Here is a 23,399-nt window from a genome sequence, read left to right as displayed (position 1 = left end):
AACCCATCTAGCTCACTAACGTCCTTCCTTTAGGGAAGGAAATCTGTCGTCCTTACCTGGCCTTGCCTATTTGTGATTCCAGACCCACAGCAATGTGGTTGACTCGTAAAGGTCCTCTCAACAAGGCAATTAGGGATAGGCAATAAATGTTGGCCTAGCCAGCGACGCCCACATCCCATGAACAAATGAAAAAAAAATTCAACCTGGTTCTCAATTGTATTATCAACCTGGCATCTGTCATACCCGCCCTTCTTCTGTTTCATCTTACCCTCTATCTCTTTTGTCATCCATGAAGCTTGGTTTTATTTCTCCTCCCTTTTCCCCTTGTGGATTTATACTTTGCCCATACCTGAACCATTTCCTCGTTAAAGGACGCCTGGTGTTCCATGACAGCTTTTTTTGGTTACAATTTACCTGGACCAAGTCCATTCTCACCCTGCAGAAATTGGCCCTCCATTAATTAATTAAATTCTAGATTGCTCCTTGTCCTTTTCCATAGTTATCCTGAACCTCATAATACTATGATCACTGTCTCCTACATGTTCCACTACTGACACTTGATCCACTTGACCCATCTCATTCCCCAGAACCAGATCCAGTAATGCTTACTTCCTCATTGAGTCGGAAATATACTGATCTATGAAGTTCTCCTGAACGCACTTCAGAAACTCTTCTCCCTCTCTCTGCCCTTTATAGTATTACTATCACATTATATATTAGGATAGTTAAAGTTTCCCATTATAATTACCCTGTAGTTGTTGCACCTCTCTGTAATTCCCCTGTGAATTTGTTTCTGTATACCTTTCACACCAGTTGGTGGCTTATAGAATATGCTGTGTGATAGTACCCCTTCTTTCTTAGTTCCAACCAAATGGATTCTGTCCTTGATTCCTCTCCCCTTTCTACTGCATTGTGTTAAGATTACCCAGCTGAAATTACCATGACAAGCCTGATCCCAGGGTAGAACCCAGCTTGATAGATCCTAACCTTTATTTGTTTATTTAGATAACGTGGAGAGGCACTACAGAACAGAGTCACTGGAGTCAGCTAATGAATTTTTTAAACAAATGTATAAAAATTTATTAAACAAGAACAGATGAACTATATTACAATACTCCTTCACCCACAACTATACTTTTACAGATATATACAGATTTGTAAGGATAACACAAGTTACAAAAGCTATTGCACTCTAATGTTCATAGTAAGTACAGTTCATGTAAATAAATTAGCAATCTGTGGTCAGACACACCACACTTTGAAACCAAGTGACAGATGTTACTTCTAAACAGATGCAATGGAACCCTCCTCAACTTCTGCGACCCCCCCCCAACACGCTTGTCACACCGTGAGCCAACCAGTCTCACTGAACTCCGTCTTTCACAGAAGGGTTTCCAATCTCCATTCTCCAAGGACTTGCTTTGGAATCTTCTCCCAAACCGACATTTCTCTCAGAAGCCTCCAGGTTTTCAAACTCTTCCCGATGTTCCTTTCCCTTAGGTCACCACATGCATTCAAGCTTTCTTTCACACAATCCCTCTCACTGACTCAGCTGTCAACAGTATATCACTGCTTCACATGCCCATAACAAGGAGTTACAGACCTTCAGTTGTCCATTTGGACCTTCTGGCCTCTTGCAAACTGTTCTCACTTTAAATCTGCTTTCTGCAGCTTTTGTCTCTTTAAATTTGAAGCTTGGAGCCTTTCTTTCTGCCTCTCACTCTTAACTTCACTTAATGACCTTTTCCAGCTTCCTGCCCTTCCCTTTGACTAGAAGGTCTGCTTGGGACTTTCTCCTGTTTCATTCCCCTGGATTTTGAGGCCTTTTCTTTAGCTTGGGACTGGCTATCTGTCCCCTTTGCTCCTGTCTCTTCTGGCAGCTGTCTTCAAAACCAACTGAACTCCACAGCTTCCAAATCAAAACTGCTGTTTCTAGTTTCTTCTGTGTGTCTGAAGGAAGGACCTGCCTCTCTGGACTCTGCGCTTGATTGTTTAACTTAGTTGCAACTGTTGCAAAACTCTCATTAGAAATGCAGGCACCTTTTAAAGTGAAAGTAAAACTCAACTTAACCCTTTTCTTAAAACATACAGAAATACAAATCAAAATCAAACTTTAAAGCTAAAACTCATTCCTAATACCCACAAATACATGTATAACTTATTTAAACCATCTCTCTTTCCTAACAACTGTAATATTCTCCCTAACCAACATTGTGCCCTTCTCCTGTCTTTCTTTCACTACCTTTTCTGAGCCAGGTCTCCATTATTGCCACAATGGCATAATTCCAATCTGGGTATCTGTGACTGCTGCTCACCAACTTCAAACAAAAGACTTGGATTTCTATAGCACCTTTCACAACCTCAGGATATACCAATGCCCTTTACAGCCAATTAAATGTTCTTTGAAATGTAGTCACTGCACTGTAGGAAATGTGGCAACCAATCTACATAAGCAAAGTTCCACAAACCGCATTTCAATAATGTTCAGATAACCTGTTTTAATTATATTGGTTGAGGAATAACTGTTGGTCCAGAACACCAGGGATAACTTTCTCTGCTCTTCTTCAAAATAGTGGCCATGGACTTTCTTATATCTACCTAGAGGGCTGACAGGGGCTTGGTTTAAATTCTCATCTAAAAGACAGCATCTCCTATTTAATCCACTGAGAATGTCTGTCAGGATTTTTCTGCTCGTGTTTCTAGAGTGGAGTTTATTTTTGTACTGTGGATACATTCAGTTTATGTTTACAGAATGAACCTGGGTCTGTTCCTTAGAGAAGACAAGGATGAGAGGTGATTTAATTGAGGCACTCAAAATCATGAAGGGTCCGGTCGGACTAGATAGGGAGTAACTGTTACTACTGGTGGAAGAGTCAAGAACCAAAAGAAACCAATATAAAGCAAAACGACATACTATGGATGCTGGAAATCTGAAATAAAAACAGAAGAATTTGGAAAAATTCAGCAGGCACTGCTGAGTTTTTCCAGCATTTTCTGTTTCCATCACCGATTTAAGATGATTGGCAAAAGAAAAACAGAAGCAACATGAGGCAAAGCTTTTTTATGCAATGAGTGGTTAGGATCTGGAATGGGCTGCCTGTGAGTGTGTTGCAGGCATATTCGATCCTGGTTTTCAAAAGCAAATTGGATAATATCTGAAAAAAATGATTGCAGGGTTCTGAGGAAAAGGCAGGGGGTGGGACTAGTTGAGTTGTTCTTGCAGAGAGCTGGCACAGGCTCAGTGGGCCAAATGTCCTACTTTGCTGTAACTATGCTTCTACTACACTCCTAGTATTATAAACTTAATGTAGACTTAATTGCAATCCCTGTTACTCTGACCCCACATAATACTTTATTGTAATTTGCTTTAGTGCTAACTGTCTCTACCAATCCTTTGCATACCTTGTTTTTTCCCTTTCCAGTGTTACCTCCTGGTTTCCATCTCCCTTGCCAAGTTAGTTTAAACTCTCCCCAACAGCACCAGCAACACCCCGCAAAGACATTGGTCCCCACCCTGTGCAGGTGCAACCCCTCCAAAACAAAAACAGAATTACCTGGAAAAACTCAGCAGGTCTGGCAGCATCGGCGGAGAAGAAAAGAGTTGACATTTCGAGTCCTCATGACCCTTCGACAGAACTTGAATTCGAGTCCAAGAAAGAGTTGAAATATAAGCTGGTTTAAGGTGTGTGTGTGGGGGGGCGGAGAGATAGAGAGAGAGAGAGGTGGAGGGGGGGGGTGTGGTTGTAGGGACAAACAAGCAGTGATAGAAGCAGATCATCAAAAGATGTCAACAACAATAGTACAATAGAACACATAGGTGTTAAAGTTAAAGTTGGTGATATTATCTAAACGAATGTGCTAATTAAGAATGGATGGTAGGGCACTCAAGGTATAGCTCTAGTGGGGGTGTTTTTTTTTAAATAATGGAAATAGGTGGGAAAAGGAAAATCTTTATAATTTATTGGGAAAAAAAAGGAAGGGGGAAACAGAAACGGGGTGGGGATAGGGGAGGGAGCTCACGACCTAAAGTTGTTGAATTCAATATTCAGTCTGGAAGGCTGTAAAGTGCCTAGTCGGAAGATGAGGTGTTGTTCCTCCAGTTTGCGTTGGGCTTCACTGGAACAATGCAGCAAGCCAAGGACAGACATGTGGGCAAGAGAGCAGGGTGGAGTGTTAAAATGGCAAGCGACAGGGAGGTTTGGGTCATTCTTGCGGACAGACCGCAGGCGTTCTGCAAAGCGGTCGCCCAGTTTATGTTTGGTCTCTCCAATGTAGAGGAGACCACATTGGGAGCAACGAATGCAGTAGACTAAGTTGGGGGAAATGCAAGTGAAATGCTGCTTCACTTGAAAGGAGTGTTTGGGTCCTTGGACGGTGAGGAGAGAGGAAGTGAAGGGGCAGGTGTTGCATCTTTTGCGTGGGCATGAGGTGGTGCCATAGGAGGGGGTTGAGGAGTAGGGGGTGATGGAGGAGTGGACCAGGGTGTCCCGGAGGGAGCGATCCCTACGGAATGCCGATAAGGGGGGGTGAAGGGAAGATGTGTTTGGTGGTGGCATCATGCTGGAGTTGGCGGAAATGGCGGAGGATGATCCTTTGAATGCGGAGGCTGGTGGGGTGATAAGTGAGGACAAGGGGGACCCTATCATGTTTCTGGGAGGGAGGAGAAGGCGTGAGGGCGGATGCGCGGGAGATGGGCCGGACACGGTTGAGGGCCCTGTCAACGACCGTGGGTGGAAAACCTCGGTTAAGGAAGAAGGAGGACATGTCAGAGGAACTGTTTTTGAAGGTAGCATCATCGGAACAGATGCGACGGAGGCGAAGGAACTGAGAGAATGGGATGGAGTCCTTACAGGAAGCGGGGCGTGAGGAGCTGTAGTCGAGATAGCTGTGGGAGTCGGTGGGTTTGTAATGGATATTGGTGGACAGTCTATCACCAGAGATTGAGACAGAGAGGTCAAGGAAGGGAAGGGAAGTGTCAGAGATGGACCACGTGAAAATGATGGAGGGGTGGAGATTGGAAGCAAAATTAATAAATTTTTCCAAGTCCCGACGAGAGCATGAAGCGGCACCGAAGTAATCATCGATGTACCGGAGAAAGAGTTGTGGAAGGGGGCCGGAGTAGGACTGGAACAAGAAATGTTCCACATACCCCATAAAGAGACAGGCATAGCTGGGGCCCATGCGGGTACCCATAGCCACACCTTTTATTTGGAGGAAGTGAGAGGAGTTGAAGGAGAAATTGTTCAGCGTGAGAACAAGTTCAGCCAGACGGAGGAGAGTAGTGGTGGATGGGGATTGTTCGGGCCTCTGTTCGAGGAAGAAGCTAAGGGCCCTCAGACCATCCTGGTGGGGGATGGAGGTGTAGAGGGATTGGACATCCATGATGAAGAGGAAGCGGTTGGGGCCAGGGAACTGGAAATTGTTGATGTGACGTAAGGTGTCAGAGGAATCACGGATGTAGGTGGGAAGGGACTGGACAAGGGGAGAGAGAAGGGAGTCAAGATAACGAGAAATGAGTTCTGTGGGGCAGGAGCAAGCTGAGACGATCGGTCTACCGGGGCAGTTCTGTTTGTGGATTTTGGGTAGGAGATAGAAGCGGGCCGTCCGAGGTTGGGCGACTATCAGGTTGGAAGCTGTGGGAGGGAGATCCCCAGAGGAGATGAGGTCAGTGACAGTCCTGGAAACAATGGCTTGATGTTCAGTGGTGGGGTCATGGTCCAGGGAGAGGCAGGAGGAAGTGTCTGCGAGTTGACGCTCAGCCTCTGCGAGGTAGAGGTCAGTGCGCCAGACAACAACAGCACCACCCTTGTCAGCGGGTTTGATGACAATGTCAGGGTTGGACCTGAGAGAATGGAGTGCAGTAAGTTCAGAGAGAGACAGGTTAGAATGAGTGAGAGGAGCAGAGAAATTGAGACGACTAATGTCGCGCCGACAGTTCTCAATGAAAAGATCGAGAGAAGGTAAGAATCCAGAGGGAGGGGTCCAGGTGGAGGGAGCATATTGGAGATGGGTAAAAGGATCCGTTGAACTGGGAGAGGACTCCTGGCCAAAGAAGTGAGCCCAGAGATGAAGACGGTGGAAGAAGAGTTCAGTATCATGCCGAGCCTCCAACCCTGACCCTGTTCAGGTAGAACCCTCTCCCAGAATGAGCCCCACTGCCTGAGAAATCTAAAGTCCTTCCTACTGCACCATCTCTGCAGCCACACTTTCACCTGCACTATTCTCCTATACTCACTAACACGTGGCACCACAAGCAATCTGGAGATTACAACCCTTGAGCCCCTGCTTGATGATCTCCTTCCTCGGTCCCTAAAGTCGGCCTTGTTGCGAAAGTATATTTTTATGGTTTATTGTGAAGTAGGCTTATGGGTACAAGTATAGATAGTTCTGTCTGTGTGATTTAATTTCATTTGGAGTCAAGTAGATTGCAAACTTGAAATCATCAAAAGAAGTTGGGCGTAGAAATGTGCTTGACATGGTAATGAGCAAACGTGGATGCTGGCTCAGCATATAAGGTGTGAAGGAAATTTGCATTAAATGAAGGGATTGTTTTGATTTCAAAGGAATGTTAGTCTGTTTACAACTAGCCAGATAAGCAAGGCTAAGGAATGTGTTCATTTTCCCAAAGGTTAGTGACAATATTGGCACCATGATAGTTTTATATTATGAAGAGGATAAAGTTTCAAAGACATGGAACAATAGAATTTACATATTAAAGAGAGAGAAACATATATAAAGGAGAAAGAAAGGCTATGTGAGGAGAGGGCCATGTAAGATCCAACAGGAGTGTGTGAAACAACCTTCAAGAAGCCTTCAGCCATTTGTGCATAAGTGTGCCATGTAAAGTGACTGAAGTTTGGGAAGCCATTTGGAATTCCACTGTCAAGTAGGTAGTGTGCTTACTTGTTGAGTTTGTTTTAAATCTAAAATCTATTTTGGACTGTTGCCTTAAAGGGGATGTGTAACTGGGAGTCAGCTCAATTAGGAATTTTATTATTTGTTATAGTCGTAAGTAATTGTAGTCTTATGTATGTGCTTGAAACCTTTTATTCATAAATAATTTAATGTTTAAAGTCTCTTAAGGTCTTGGTGGACTCATTACTTCTGAATTCAGTGCGCACATCTCGTAATAAATACAAATTGCAGAACTGTTGTGATATTGCGACCAAGTTTCCCTTGTGGATTTTGTCTGCCTGGCGCACATCAACTGCCATGTCATAACTTGCAGTACCTCATCCCTCTTTTTATCAGTTATTAGTACCACCGATGAGCCATGACGACTTGCTCTTAACCGTCCCATCTCAGAATGCTCTGCAACCACTTTGGGATATCTTTGACCCTGGCATCAGGGAGACAACGTACCACTCTGGATTCATGACTGTTCCCCTGATCATTGAACCCCCTGACATTACTTTCTCTATCATTCACATTAGCTGAATACCGGTTGTAGAGAGAAAGATGAACTCTGGACTCGTGCCTGGTTTTCCTTAACTGGTGGTCACCCATTCCCTCACTGCACAACCTTAAGCTGCTTTGTGACCACTTCCAGCATGTGCTCGGCCTCACGGATGCATGCAGTAATGCCAGCTGCTGTACAAGCTCTGAAACCTGGAGCCCAAGCTCCTCCAGCTGATGACACTTCTGCACATGAGGCTGTGTGCCTGAAGTTCCCACATGGCACAAGACACTCCACCAGACTGAGGTGCTTTGCCACACCTCTATTAGACTATTAACTGACTTAACAGAATTGAACTTAAGACTGAAGTAAAAAAGGTTGCAATGATATCAGCTGTTTCCCTTGTGCTGTTGGAAAGCTAACTTTTATGTGGTTTTACTAATTTCCCATTATCTATATACCTCAAGATTTTAATTAACTGAAAAATTCTGAACCCTTTTGTATTACTATTCCTTATTTAAATTTAAATTAAAATGCAGATCTAATTGCAATCAGTGTTCAATTAATTAAATGATAAATTATCAAATTGGCTTTAGGTTTTATACAAATTAATTGATCTAGTCTTAGTTTATAGTTGATTGATTTAAAGTAAATTAGAACGTTACCAATATACTCACCATGACTCTGAGGTGTGATGTCACTCTGTGATTTACCCCCACTGCTAATAGATCATTGTTGCTTTTTTATTCCTGCTCTGTTCTTGGGTTGCTGCTCTTGGGTTTTGGCTGCTCTTGAATTGTTGTTGCTGTCACTGTTTGAACCATTTTCTGAGTTAAGCAGTGTTGCTGATTTTATTTTTGCAATACAGTGTGACTCATGTTTATGGAAATATTTTACAGGTATTCTTTGTGGATTATGGAAATACTACAAAAGTTGCTACAGATCTCTTACGGAATATCCCACATAATCTATTGGAGCTGCCTTTTCAGGTATAGGTGCCACAGCAGGTTAATTTAATGTATTTAGTTCAGCAAGTAACTGAAAGCAAGGGTTAAAACTAAGCCATCCACTGTTTCTTTATATGAATTTGTGTCACCTGAATAAGGTGCTCATAGTTAACTGAAACAGTTGTTATTTTGAACAAGGTTTTGCATTGCATTTCCTCCTAAGTGCATAACAGAAAGTGCAGATTTCCAAAATGAGGATCCAATGATGAAGAACAACAACCACATGCATTTATACAGCATCTGTAACATAGTAAAAGGTCCCAAGGCATTACAGAAATGATTATTGAACAAAATTTGACACCGAGCCACCAAAGCTTGGCCAAGGAGGTGGATTTTAAGAGCACGTTAAGAGGAGAGATTTATGGGGAAAATTCCAGAGCTTATGGGGCTTACTCAGTTAGTCTGCCATTTGTGGAGCAAAGAAAATCAGGGATGTGCAGAAGGCCAGAATTAGAGGAGTACAGTGACTTTACAGGATTGTAAAATTGGAGGATGTTATAGAGATAGGGAGGGGCAAGGCAGGGGGGTGGATTTGAGAATAAGGGTGAGAATTCTAAAACCAAGGCTTACTGGACTGGGTCAATGTAGGTCACTGAGCACAGGGATGATGGTGAAAGGAACTAGTGAGCTGTAGGATACAGGCACCAGAGTTTTGGATGCTCAAGCTTATAGAGGATGCCAGGTGGGAGGTCGACCTGGAAAACATTTGAACAGTTGAGTCTGGAAGGGTGTAACCAAAAGATGAGGAGGATGCCAAGTTTCATTTCAGTACTAAAACTTACCCACAGCCCATTAGTTAAATGTCAAATTTTTCAGGCATTTACATGTTTGGAAAATCCCCTTAATTATTGAGCACTTTTTGTTTCATGTGATCATGGATTAGTGCTAAATGGGGAATTCCTTTTCAAAAATAAACCCTAAGAATCAAAGAAATGCTTAATTTCACTTCACATGATAAATGCAAAGGTAAAACACTCAGCATTATTCTGGGCAAATGCTTTGGGAAGGGATGATCTGCTAATGCTGAGCCAAAACAAAATAAGAATGTTTATCTGCAATGTTAATTTGACACTGTTGCAATTAAGTTACAACATTGGCTTCTTTAAAAAGCTGACTTATCTCCAATGGTTCAGTCAGTTTATCCAGTGAGCAGCTGACCATTACCTACCAAATTCGGTACCTAATCTGTACTGATTTAGTGGATGTTAAAATTGGCAATAACATTTTGGGTTGGGAGAGTAGGTCAGGATTCCCATCTTATTTTCAGCATTTCTTGAGTTTTTTGGAAGAAATTGTTAAGCGATGGGGTCAGGGGAGGGGTGGAAGAAGTTAAAGGAGCATTTGTGTCAGTTTACCCTTGTTTCATCTTATGTATATTGGTTTAAGGTAACTTGTTTTGTGGTTTTAGTTCATTGGTTATTTTTGCTTGTAATTAAAATTAATCAGAATAATGTTAAAAAAACTACCAGAGGAACTAAAGGATACTTGAGTATGGGGCCCTACAACAAATGTGACTAATTGAAAAAAGAAATAAATTCTCGAATTGAAAGTTTTTCAATGATTATTGCTTCTGGTTAGAGTAGCCATTTCCAGCCTCATTCTCTCAGAAATTTCAGCACCTTGATGTATCCAGGCTATGTATCTCTCTATTCAATCCTGATTATTTTTTAAGTTTACCATCTTGTAATGGCTTTGTTCTCTTTTAAAGGAGAATTTTATGACAAAAATGGTGTTAGCCTAACATTTTCTTAAAATTAGAGCAAGCTTTCATTTATTTCATGTAGTAATATAACTGAGCAAGTTTCAAACTTGTTTTGTCACATCACCTGTAAAAATAATGTTGGTAGGTTGTTACAATTATATACAGTAGTGGTCGGATCTTGTATTTTAATACTAATAGACTGATTTTCTCATTCAGGCTCTTCAGTGTCAAATTTGCAACATGCGTCCTTCTGCATATTCTCTGATACATGGTGATCAGTGGAGTGCCAAGGCCAGAGGAAGATTCAGCTCTTTGGTGAAAAACTGTGTACTCCTTGTGAAAGTTTTCTCCATTGTGCACAATGTGCTGCGTGTAGACCTCAGCATACAGTCTTCAAAAATTGATTGTAATGTGCGGGAAATCCTCATCAGTGAAGGTTTTGCTGAACCGGCTGAAGAGACTTATGAATCAAAGGTTTGATGATTGCAAGTTAGTTCTGTTCAGTTATTAAATTAATGTACAAAGTGTCACAATTCCAATTTAAAAATAGGTGGGCTTGACTTTGGGTTTAAATCCAGGTCACTTGGCTGAAAGCCTTCCCTGTCTATTGATTATAAAGGGCCTGTGTGAAATTGCATTCTTTGATGTGGAATGAGGAGCAGATGTAACTGATATGGTAGGAACACTGAGTTACGTTGTTGGGGAAAATAGAGGCACCCTTTACTCTAAATATAAATAGTTTGGAAATTGGCCATAGCTACTGGGGGGAAGATGTTTAGAGTGGTGGAGGAGATGGTGGGCAGAATATAAGAAGATGGTCAGAGAGGGTTGCAGTTGAAAAAACTTAAAAATGAAGGAAATGCTGGAAATAACAAGGTTAGAAAGGATCTGTGAAATGAGAAGCAGAGTTAGCATTTTAGGTCGATGGCCTTTCAAATCGACTTGGTGAAATTAAGCCCAGTGAAGAGTGGGGAAAAAAAGCATAGTCTAAACAAACTGAGAGCCAGGAGAAGTGAAAAGAAAGCAGGGCCAAAGCATTATGTGAATACAGAACTAAAATGGACAGTGTGGGAGACCAGCACAGGGAATGCAGTTAACTTTGCAAATTATAGCTTTTTTTAAAGAGAAGGTAATTAAACATGTAGAAGAACAAAAAATACTATGCCTGTTTGTTAGTATTTGCTGCATGTGAATATTCGATGTAGATAAGCTGTCTGAATCTCAGTATAGTGTTACTATCATTAACTTCCTACTTATTTGTTCAAAATCATATGGTATACATTTAATTGAAGAATGGCCTGCTGGTTTTGTGAGTTCTTGATGGTGTGTGAAAGGTAGTATAACATCGCTTGTATAATATAACAATGATGTTAATTGGCAGAACAGAAAACTGGCATAATAGATCGGCACCCTGTTTTACACACTGTCCTATTTCTTTCCTACTGTCAGCTTTCCACCTCACCAAGGTGAAAATTGCTCCCAGTTTGTTTGTGCATTTGATGCATCATATTTTGTCATACTTAACATTGCTTCTGTACAGTCAATTCTTTGCAAATCAATTCTTAGTCTAGGTAAATGTTGTTTTATTTCATTGGCTTAATTTGCAAGCATCAACATGCAGTTATTGCCTTTTACAAAAGCAAAATACTGTGGAAGCTAGAAATCTGAAATAAAAGTAGAAGATGCCAGAAATACTTGGGTCAGGCTGCATTTTTGGCAAGGGGAACAGCTAACATTTCAGGGCAACAACCCTTCTTTAGCAGGTGACCAACTGTCCCATATTTTACAGGATCGTCCCATAATCTTCCAATTTTTTTCCTGTACGTTGGCTCCTGGAGATGCAGTTTTGCCGGGCAGCGACTGAGAGATAGATCAGAGTGTCTTCATACCACTTCCTGAGCATCTTTGGTATCTGTGCATGCTCACTGTGATGCTGTGCATGTGTAGCACCTCCACTCAGCCAGGAGGAGCAGGGGAACTAGCTACCGTTTAGACTTTTACTGTCCAAAAGGTTTGGGGGTAGGGGGTGGTGTGTGGGTGGAGGTGGTGGTGGTGGCCAGCAGCAGGCTCAAGTTGGTATGGATGAGGGGCCAGCCAATAGGCTGAAGCTGGTTGGGGAGGCAGGGGGATGATTGGGGGAGGGGTCCTGCGGCAGGCACAGGACCATGCCCGAGTTGGCAGTGTGATCCATCTGGCTGCAGGTTTGAGTCGGGGAGTTGGGGGCGGTGGGGAGTTGGTCCAGCAAACCCAGAGTGAGGAGAAGAGGGTTTGCTGAGTGATTGAACAGGTGGAAGGTGGGTTGGGGAGAAGGGCTGCTGAGTGAGCTGGGACGAAAGAGAGGAACTTCTGAGTGTGTCGGTTAGGCAGAGGTGTGTGTTGGGGAGCAGAATGGAGTGCCTGGGAGTGGTACGGAGCTTCGAGGGAGTTGTGTGCACAGTGTTGATTGGAGCAGACTAAGAATGAGATATGGGGAATGTGAGAGTTAAGTTTTGTATTTGGGCCACTTTTGGCCTCCTCTATAATGTTAACGCTGTGCAATGCGCCCACCCCAATCTGTTCATCGGAACCATTGCATCTTGTTCCTTTCTATTATTTCATACATATTTCAGTTGCCTCTCATTTTATCATTAAAGTTACCCACATTCTGTTCTGGTTCCATTTTCTCTCCTATTTGTTCCCTCCAATCTCTCTGTGTCCTTAGGCTCTGCTCTTTTTTGCATTCCTTTTGCATGTGGGCCATTGGCCAGGTGTTAATTACCAGTATCCCGATGAAAGATCACACAGACCTAAAGTGTTAGCTTTGTTTCTCCGCCCACAGATGCTGCCAGACCTGCTCAGTGTTTCCAGCATTTTTTTGTTTTTCTTTGGGGCGTTAATTGCCATGCAGCTGAGCACTGTCTGACTTGTTTAGGCAGCTTAAAAATAAGGGGTCTCATTTAAGATGGAGATGAGGAGGAACTTTTTCTGAGGGTCGTGAGTCTTTGGAACACTTCCCCAGAGAGTGGTGGAGGTCGGTCATTGAATGTATTCAAGGCAGAGGTAGAAAGATTCTTGACTAACAAGGGCTTGAAAGGATTTTGGGGGTAGGCGGGAATGTGGAGCTGAAGCCACCATCCAATCAGTCCTGATCTTATTGCGTGAAGGAGCAGACTTGAGGGGCCAAATGGCCTTCTAAATGGCTCCTAATTTGTTTGTGCATATGTTGTTGAAACCAGATTGTGTCTTTAAATTTGGTGAGACTGAAAATTAGGTGCAGAGGAGGAAGGGGTGTTAAGTAAATTATCATATTAACAAAGTACCTGTTATTTATTTATATTTCAACAATGAATAATTTTCTGCTAAATTTAAAAGGTCCATAAGAGCAGGAGTAAGCCATTCAGTTCCTAAACCTGCTTCGCCATTCAATTAGATCAAGGGTGACCTGCACCTCAACTCTGTTTAACGGTCGTTTACAGTACTATCTTCCCTAATTCTCTTAGCTAACAAAGATGCATCATCAGTCTCAGCTTTAGAGATTTAAATTACAGTCATCTGTGCGAAAGAATTTCATATTTACATTTCCTTACCCTTAGTATGAAAAAGTGCTCCTTGTTTTCGCTCCTGAATGGCTTAGCTCTAATTTAATATGTTGTCTCTTAGTTATTCTTTCCCTCATCAAAGAAAAGTTTATTCATTTAAAGCCCTAAGAAACCTATTTAACTTTTTAACACTGATCAGATCACTCTTCAATTTCTTACACTCAAGGGCATATCAAGATACTTCCATGCAACCTGTCTTCATAATTTAATCCTCTTAGCTTCCTTATTCTACCCAGCTACTCTTCAATATGCATAGTTCATGCTCTACCCTCAATCAACTATTGTGCTCAACTATACACAATCCCTATATCCTCTACTCACGCCACAATCATTTACCTTTACCACTCTATGCCACTCACCCCAATCACCACCTATCACACAAATCCTTCCTATTTTTCTTTCCTAACTACACAATGCTCCATAATGATTCCAGTCGCTAGACTACTCCCATACCATTTTTCCAAACCTGGCAAAACCCCTCTGAAACACTATATCCATTCATTTACCATCATCACCACCACATTACATCTGTAACCTCCAACTTTTCATCAACAGTGTCAGAGCAGATCTGCTATTTCCTTTAACAGCAATTAGCTTTTCTGGCTTCAAAGGGACAAAGCTCCAATTTGTTGAAGTAATCCATTATTCTTCTGTCGTAACATTATTGGTGTCCCTTTTGAAGTCTCAAACTATGTAATGATTTCATTGCAGTCAGTTAAGAAATTGATTAAATTAATAATTTGTGCCTGTGCACATAATTTTTGCTGCAAATTCTCTTCCATAAAGGCAGTGGTCCCTTAGTGAAGTCCAATTCCATGACATTGGACATCCTCTGGTAGTTTGCTTGAAACTTTGTGTGAGCTTTATGTTCTGGAAAGGGGGGTTAGGAATAAGAATGCAGGGGAGCAACTGATCAGCAAAATCCCATCTTATTTACACTCAAGTGCTCCCAGCTGGAGTTGTGGAGTTAGTAATCAGCAGCCAATTTTCACTCCCTTAATATCAGTGAGACCAGTTGGCATTGCGCAACCATCTTCTTGGCTGAGATGAGCTGAATATGGGATCAAGCTTGGGATATTCCTTGTTCAAATCTTTTAAGATAAGAACTGCCTTTATTTTTTGCTTGCTGTGTATAAGGACATCAGGAGCTAGAGGGAGTATGCAGGAAAATGGAGTTAAGGCCGCAGACAGATGAGCCAAGATCTTATTGAATGGCAGAGCAGACTTGAGGGATCAAATGACATATTCCTGTTTCTATTTCTTACGTTCTTTCTTGTACTTAATGAAATAATGTAACGGTTTGTTGACATTGCAACATGAATATGTTTTGCATCCAGATAAGTCATGAGCAGCTGAAGACCATGTTGCAATCTCCTCTCCAGGATAGGTTGGGCTTAAATCAACAAACCGTGTGGACCCAGAAGGAAGAAGACTGGAAGCTAATTCAAACATTAGTAAAGAAGTTTTCCTCTTCTAAATTGGGTTTTCCAAATTCTAAGGTAAAATAATTGTTTCCAATAAAATGACATCATTTTACATTAAGAAATATGAATGGCTTTTTAAAATTGAGGTATTTTACAGGAAGGTCTAGTTACTGACTCGGTTATCTTCTAATGTTCACCAGGTCCATTTGCATGGTCCCTTCAATCCCTATGAGACCAAGTTTCACTCCATGACTACAATGTCCAGGTTCAGGTATGGGAAAAATAATAATTCCAGGGTATAATGTTTATTGTTGCTGTGGAACTGAGATATTATTTTTCGTATTCAGGGAATAGAGTTTTTCGTGTGGATATTTTCATCTATTTACCTACTGAAGAATTTTACTTATTACTCATTTTGTAAATTAATCTCAAGGAAACCAGTATTAACAATGTAGTCCCATCACAGCAATAGCAAGGCCACTATTTATTTTGCATAATTGGTGTGCCATTTTACAAAATATGCTTATTTTAAGGGTTGCAGGGCAGAATGTCTTGGGGTCAGCAAAAAAGGCTATTGCCTGCAAGTGAAACTAGTATTTTTTTCCAAAGCCTTTCCTGAAAGCACTTGTATGAAGTTGCAAAATGGAGAGAATCAGGCACGTTTCTTTTGAAGATACATCTCTGGAAATGCTACTCTTTTAAGGAGGATTGTTCCCTCTGTTGAGGACGTAGTCTGCTTAGGAACCTGGCTGGAAATGTCTCTGAGGGGACATCAGTATGGATTAGAATAATCTTCCACATGTGTACCATGAGAGAAGACACCAAAGAAACTTTCTTCAATCATGAAGTTTGCCAATGTTCCTTTTTTTGCCACTAAGATAAAAGCAAAATACTGCAGATGCTGGAAATCTGAAACAAAAACAGAAAATGCTGGAAAAATTCAGCAGGTTGACAGGATCAGTGGTCAGGGAAACACAGTTGACCTTTTGAGCCTGTATGACTTCTTCAAGAAGAGTCATACAGACTCAGCGTCAATTCTGTTTCCCTCTCCACAGATGCTGTTTGACCTGCTGAGTTTTTCCAGCATTTTCTGTTTTTGTTCCTTTTGTACCACCTACTGGTGGTACATATCTTTATGCATGGGTACCAGCTGTGGCTCAATTTTAGTGTGCTTGCTTCCAAGTCAGAAGATTGTGTGTTCAAGCCCCACTCCAAAGACTTGAGCGCAAAGTCTAAGCTGACTGTGCAGCACTCCTTCAGCATTGCATTGGACTGTCAGAGGTGCCATCTTTTGGATGATGCATTAAACCAAAGTACTGTCTGCCCTCTCAAATGACGTGAAAGATTCCATGGCACTAGATCGAAGAAGAGCATGGAAGTTCTCTCTGGTGCCCTGGTCAACATTTATCCTTCGCTCAGCATCACTAAAACTGATTATCTGGTCAATTATCTCATTCCTGTTTGTTGGACCTTGCTATGTGCAAATTAACTGTCTTGTATCTTATGTTAAAACAGTGACTGCATTTCAAAGTATTCAGACACTTCTCAAAGATCCATTTATTCCATCTATTTTATAGGAAAGCTAAATGAAAGTGCACTAGGTGTGTTGATTAGAATTCAGTTGAGTGGTGTTTGGGAAAGATGTATATACACTTTGGGAGAGATAAAACAGGAAACTATTATTTATCTATTAACTTTATTCTTACAAACATTACTTCTATTTTAATTTTGCCATAGGAATGTTTGGATTGAGAGAGAGAGTATAAATTCAGTAGCTCTGAATAATGCTCCTGAAGATATTCACCAGAGGATGCTGGTTGGCGCATCAGTGTCAGTAAATACGTCAGGTATTAATAAACCTACTTCAGACAAGGTAGTCATGTTGTGGTTGTGAATGTATTCCAGTTTCTGCTGTGTTTGGTCAATTATAGTAAATTAATATTCAGTTTGTAGATTGCTGGTCATGTATATTTCATCATGTAATTTTGTGTAAGGACATTATAGTGTTCCTAGATAGATTGTATATTGAACCAATTTTGGATGACTGCTTTTTCAGGTGGTTTTGCAATATGCTTTTCTCTTGAGATTAAACTATTTTTAAAAATACATATATATTTTAGAGATGGTGTATTAAGTTGTATGGTAGTACAGAACTTGAGTATTGCTGGAAAAAAAAGACGTTTTTAGTTAAAGCTTTTCACCTTACACTCATCAGGACAATTCACAAGAAAATACCCATGTCTGAGGGAACAGCATATTTTTACAGTCTGAGAAGAGAGTGCTGATTGGTTGGCAAGTGGACTCTGATTGGTAGAGGCATTGCAATGGAGAATGCACAAGTTGATGGTAACTGATAGTTAACTGCCAAGCATTGTTTGAAATTTAAACCAGGCCTCTTGACTCTGAATGTTCAAGGCATTGCCCTGGGGAATGAACCAGCAAATGGCTATCACTTATTTTGTTCAGCTGAAACAGGTGCAATGTGTGTACATACTCTTTCTGCCTGTAAAGAACAGGGTCCTGTGAATTAATATATGTAGCTTCCAGTATAGTACATGTAACTCTTTCGAGTACAAACCCGTTTCCATCTGTTTCAGATGAAGTTACATTGTTTCATAGTTTGCCATTGTGAGATTTGAACTCTTGATCTTGGGGTTACAAACCCAGTACCATAACCACTTGGCTATTTAGGCCAAGCAATAGTACATGTAACTCTTTCGAGTACAAACCCGTTTCCATCTGTTTCAGATGAAGTTACATTGTTTCATAGTTTGCCATTGTGAGATTTGAACTCTTGATCTTGGGGTTACAAACCCAGTACCATAACCACTTGGCTATTTAGGCCAAGCTATAGTACATGTAAATGCACCACACTGTGAGCCCTGCTAACGATCTTAAATTGGTTGTCAGCATAATTCTTAGCACACAGGATTATTTAGCAAATATTGTCCAATCACAGAGTCACATTTAATGTTGGACACTGTATTTTGAGTTTTGCAAGCACGGGTTGGTTGGGTATGGTCTGTATCTTGCCTGTTGTGAACAGTGGAAGGGACAAGCTGTTTAATACGATCGGCCAATCTTTAGGACGGACGGCCTACATACCTAGCATCGCACTGGCACTGAAATTCATACATCACGTTACTCATTTGTGTAATAGGCAGAATGTCTTTTTGGCTTCACAGCAGCATCCTGATAGTGGCAAATACCACTCGTATTGCCACTGCATAGTAGCAGTGTGAAATAGCTAACTTCACCTGTTATTCAAATTCTTGAGATACCTTGCCCTTCTACAGTAATCTGAGGCAGACTGGGCACTTTTCAGACCTGAAAGTTTTGGCCTTGGGCTCATTCATGCATTTGCATGATATACAGTGTGAAATGATCTGATCAAGATAGCCATTATCCTGCGGGATAATGCGCCCTATTTTGGCATCAAACTTGCATGGTGAGCAAATGGCTCGGGCCGTATTGATGAGGTCGTTGATATGGCCAATCTTATAGGACATGGAACTATAAGAGTCCCAACATGTGTATTGATCTGTGAAGGTAGGCTTGCATTACACCGTGGTAGAGAACTCACTGGCAGATTTCTCAGCTAGTACGTCAAGAAAGGGGAGTTGATTTGACTGCTCCATTTCAAAGGTGAATTTGAGCGCAGGATGGAGCCCATTAAGACATGCAAGTAAATTATTACATGCAGCTGCGGATTAAAAAAAAACGTATCATTCATTTATCGGAAATATGCAAGGAGTAGGTGGTTAGGTGTCATTCCATTGAAGACGCGTTTCTTATAGAATCCAACAAAGATGTTTGTCAGAGCTGGGCCTAGAGGGGCTCCCATGGCAACACTATTTGTTTAGGCACACATGATGTCATTAAAGCTGAACTCAACTGTGTGAGTTGCCGAGTTCATAAGCTCAATGAATACTGATTCACGCTATGGTGGCAGGTCTAGATTGCCATGATATAGTGCTGCACGCAAATATCTATGGCTTCCTTAAGTGGAACATTGGTGAATAGGCTAGCAATGTCAGCACATGGACACAGCATTGCAATTGATATGCAAATCCTCTATGGTCTTCGCAAATGTGGAAGAATCCCTCACTTTGTATCAGGAAAACTTGCGCAAAACTGGCTGTAACAATTCGCCCAACCATTTGGCCAATTCATGCTGTGCAGAACCGGTCATAGATAAGATGGGGCATAAGGGACGTTGTTCTTGTGTGTCTTGGGCAGCCCATACATATGTGGATGCAGCAAGCTGTGAGGACAAGCCCTGTCATATATATCACGTGGCAGCACAACACTCAAAACTCTTTCACAAGTCCAGCAAGCCTTTGTCCAACATTTGATGTGATTCTGCGATTGGACAACATTTGCTAAATAATCCGCAGTGTGCTGAGAATTATGCTGACAACCAATTTAAGATTGCTAGCCAGGCTCATAATGCGATGTGTTTACATGTACTGGAAACTACATGTATTAAAACACAGGGTCCTGTTCTTCGCAGACAGAACATGTTGCGCCTGTTTCAGCTAAACAAAATAAGTGATGGCCATTCTCTGGCCAATTCCCCAAGGCAGTGCCTTGACCAATTAGAGTCGAGCTGCCTGATTTAAAGTTTGAACAATACTTGGCAATTAACTGTCGGTCATCATCAACTGGTGTATTCTTCATGGCAACTCCTCTACCAATTAGAGTCCCCTTGCCGACCAATTAGCACTCTCTTCTCATACAATATAAATTTGTTTCCCCTGACATTGGCATTTTCTTGGCATTTCCTAATGAATGCAAGATGAAAAGCTTTGCCAATAACTTTTTTTCAGCAATACTCAAGATAGCATATTTTTAAAAAATGAAGGTTGCTCATATGCTAACATGTTGACATGTTTGTACAGTTGTAGGATTGCTGAAAATCTTACCTAATTCAAGCTATATGTGATGTTATTGTGCCACAGTTTCTGCTCCATATATCAAATCACTTCCTGTATAAATCGATTGGAAAACTACTTCCTGCAGATGGAGCCCTCTCCTACCAGAGTGAGGATGTTTGTTCAAAAACGACTAAATGTCCCAAATTACAATTGATGTAAAACAAAGCTAGCAGAAATTTCAGCAGAGAAGACCACTTTTGACATCAAACCTGTGCTGCTGCTAACTGCATGTCAGAGCTATCTACTTTAATCCCATTTTCTTACACTCCCATTAACGTTCTTTATTTTCTTTGGACCGAAAATTCTCAAAGCTGGTGCAGGAATGGCAGAGCAGAACCCCATCTTCTCAAATCCATGCTGCTGACCCCACCTCGGACCCTGGGACACGCAGCCTTTTCGGTAATCGGGATAAGCCATCCATGCCCATAAAGGCTAATTGGCAGCTTCTATCCTGAACCAGAATGTTATAATCATGGAATGGAATTATTATGGTGTGCCCAGTGTACAAGTGTAAACAGCATTTCTATTAAATCAATGTGCACAGGTGATTTGAGTTTTGAGAGGCTTACATATTATAGTGGACTGCCAATAGTGACAGTTTTTTACCTTGACCAGATAGTAATAGAACTTTTTAAAATGTAGATTGGAATTTATCATATTCCTGATGCAATTTTCAGGCATATGCAAGAGAAGCACGAAATTGCATGTTGATGTAAGTGCATTCATTTTAGAGGAAGATTCAACGCAATACTGTTTTATTGAAGTTAGATGAGTGTATATTAAGCTAAAAGTTTAACTTTGTTGTCATGTTGGTTCAGTGCTGGTGTGGTCAATATTGAAAGTTACACCAGTGTATCACCATTTTTAGTGTAGTGGAATACTTACTCCTTTTTCAACGTATTTTTCTTCCTTTCCCTTCAACAGCAAGCTGTTTAAAGAGCTGCTTTGAAGCCAGCCACCAGGAGGAGCAAAAATAGTTGCTTTGGCATGGTTCCTTAATCTCTCCTGAGATATTCTAAATGAAATCGGTATTTAAGGAAAAAATGTATTTATCTTTTTTAATCACTGGGCAGCTAACCACATCTTTTTCTCTGAGGTTGATGAATCTTTGGAACTCTCTTCTTCAAAAGGCAGTGGAAGCAGTCTTTGAATATTTTTAAGGCAAAGCTAGATCAATTCTTGATAAGGGGTGAAAGTTTATTGGGGTAGGTGGAAATGTGGAGTAGAGATTACAATCAGATCAGCCATCATATTGAATGATGAAGCAGGCTCGATGGGCCGAGGGGCCTAGCCCTTATAATTAGTATATTCATATATGACACTCTGCAGAAACTTATTTAATTGTTCATCTATTGCTACATATTTTCATTGTTGACTAAAATTAATATCAAATGCAGTGTTCTGTGAAATTGCATGAAGCACCTGAGCTTCATTGCAGAGTCTAATGAATAAGACAGCTGATCTGCAGAACAAAATGAACACTTGGAAGCATGATATTGTAGCTCTTAATGAAACATGACTTAATGAAGAGCAGGAATGCAGCTCAATATTACAGGGATGGGAGAAGTTTTGAAAAATTGTTTAAAGTAACAAATACAGAGATGATATACCTGGGTGTGTTAAATTTGATAGCCAGGTGATGAAGTAGGAAACCAAATGCCAATCTTTTATTTAATACCAAATTTATTTCCAAAAATAAACATTACAAATGTCTGCCGCCTCCCTAATCAACACCCAGTGTCCCAGAGGTGTCTCTTTATATGTGCTCAAGGTATTACATCATCAACCTTAAAGCCCTCCTTAACTTTAATAATACAATTAAGATACCATTAACAGATTCCCCTCTTTAAATCAAAATTTTATAACACAATATTTCAAAACAAATCAAAGAAACGAGAGAAAAAATGGTTTTCCATATTCTATTCATCATATAATACAAGAGGTTCCTCTTCCAGGAAGTAGCCTCTTTGTGCAAGCATTTTTTGTGTAAAGCAATCTAACAATTGATGACCCATTTGATCTTGGAGATTTCTTTTCTTTTTAGTATCTCTTTTACATGAGCAAAATCAACCCTTAACCTTTTCTCACTCATACTTTTTGTCGAATGTGTTTTATCCCATAGGGAACAATTATCATATTCAATGGGCAAACTATTCTCAGAATTCCCCTTGTGTAGAATTGCCTCTAAAATGTTTGACAAGTAAAAGCCCATATCTGTTGCTTCTACAAAAGATAGTGTTTCAGCAAAGTACTTTTAACCACCCTTTTTATTTTCTTAGCTTTCACGTGCAATGTTTTCTATTTTCACCCACCAAGAATATTATAACACCAGCTAAAGTCAAATACCCATCTAGAAGGTGGTCATGAAAAGCATCACTTAAAATGACTAGTGGTATGCCCTTTGGGTCCCAAAGACTGGAAACTTGAGTTTGTATTTTCTGTATTTAATTTTTAAATGTATTGTTTGCCCTTAAAATGTCCTCAATTATAGTGTTTTATCATAGTGCTTAGTTCCAATACATCGAACCTAGCATCTGGTCTTGTCTGAGTGCATAGCCAGTTTGTGTCCATTTAAGCTTCTTAACTACCCTGTTTCTTCATTAAATATATCATCTTTCTGTGATGACCTTGCACAATTCATTGGGATACAAGTAACGCATTCTAAATAAAGTGGTTGATTCGAGGCTATTTGGACCTATTCTGCTTAATGTCTCAGCCTATAAGTTTAAAGATCCTGAAGCCTGATTTCCAAACTTAAATTGCCCTTTAATCTTTTTTAGAACAGATTGCTTAAATTCCACAGAACCCCATTGTATAAAGTTGAGATTTTCCCTTTGTGTTACCAGTAGAACATTGCTAGATCTGCTTTCAGTTCAATGTAGCCTACTTTCAGAATAACAGATTTAACGGAGAATTACCATACCCTTGATGCATCATTTAATCCATAAGTGCGTTTGTTTAATTTTCACAGCTTTCCTTCTACATCGCTTGCCCCTTCAAGCAGTTTTAAAAACACTTTCGTTTGTTTTTCTCCCTGCAAAAATGTGGCTTTTATATTGATCGACCTACATTGCCATGAATATGTGGCTGACAGAGCTAAGAAAATTTTCAGGATAACTTCTCCTGCTGTGGAGAAGTCCACTGTAACATCTTGATCTCTAAGTTGCTCATCGAAACCCTGAGGCACGAGTCTCGCTTTAGCCTTATAAATCTCATCTGGGAGAACTTTTTCTGTACATGTCCATCCATGTAATAAGGCTGGCTGCCCCCTTTTGTGGCACTTGAGTAGACACCAGATTCCATCCAACCGTTTTTGTTTCACCTCATATTAATTTATCTTCTGATTTATTGCCAG

General features: G+C 40.8%; 1 protein-coding gene across 1 annotated transcript in view; it reads left to right on the top strand.

Annotated features, from left to right (window-relative positions):
• Positions 1–23,399, top strand: part of tdrd9 (tudor domain containing 9) — a 216,417-nt gene that overhangs the window by 167,278 nt on the left and 25,740 nt on the right. The window contains 5 exon segments of the mRNA XM_041214194.1: positions 8,296–8,385; positions 10,322–10,579; positions 15,021–15,182; positions 15,308–15,378; positions 16,845–16,954. Of these exon segments, the coding sequence (XP_041070128.1) occupies positions 8,296–8,385; positions 10,322–10,579; positions 15,021–15,182; positions 15,308–15,378; positions 16,845–16,954 (691 nt within the window).

The sequence above is a fragment of the Carcharodon carcharias genome, chromosome 20, assembly GCF_017639515.1.
Source record: "Carcharodon carcharias isolate sCarCar2 chromosome 20, sCarCar2.pri, whole genome shotgun sequence".
Lineage (NCBI taxonomy): Eukaryota > Metazoa > Chordata > Chondrichthyes > Lamniformes > Lamnidae > Carcharodon > Carcharodon carcharias.
The sequence above is the reverse complement of the archived record's forward strand: the minus strand, read 5'-3'. Positions and strand labels throughout refer to the sequence as shown.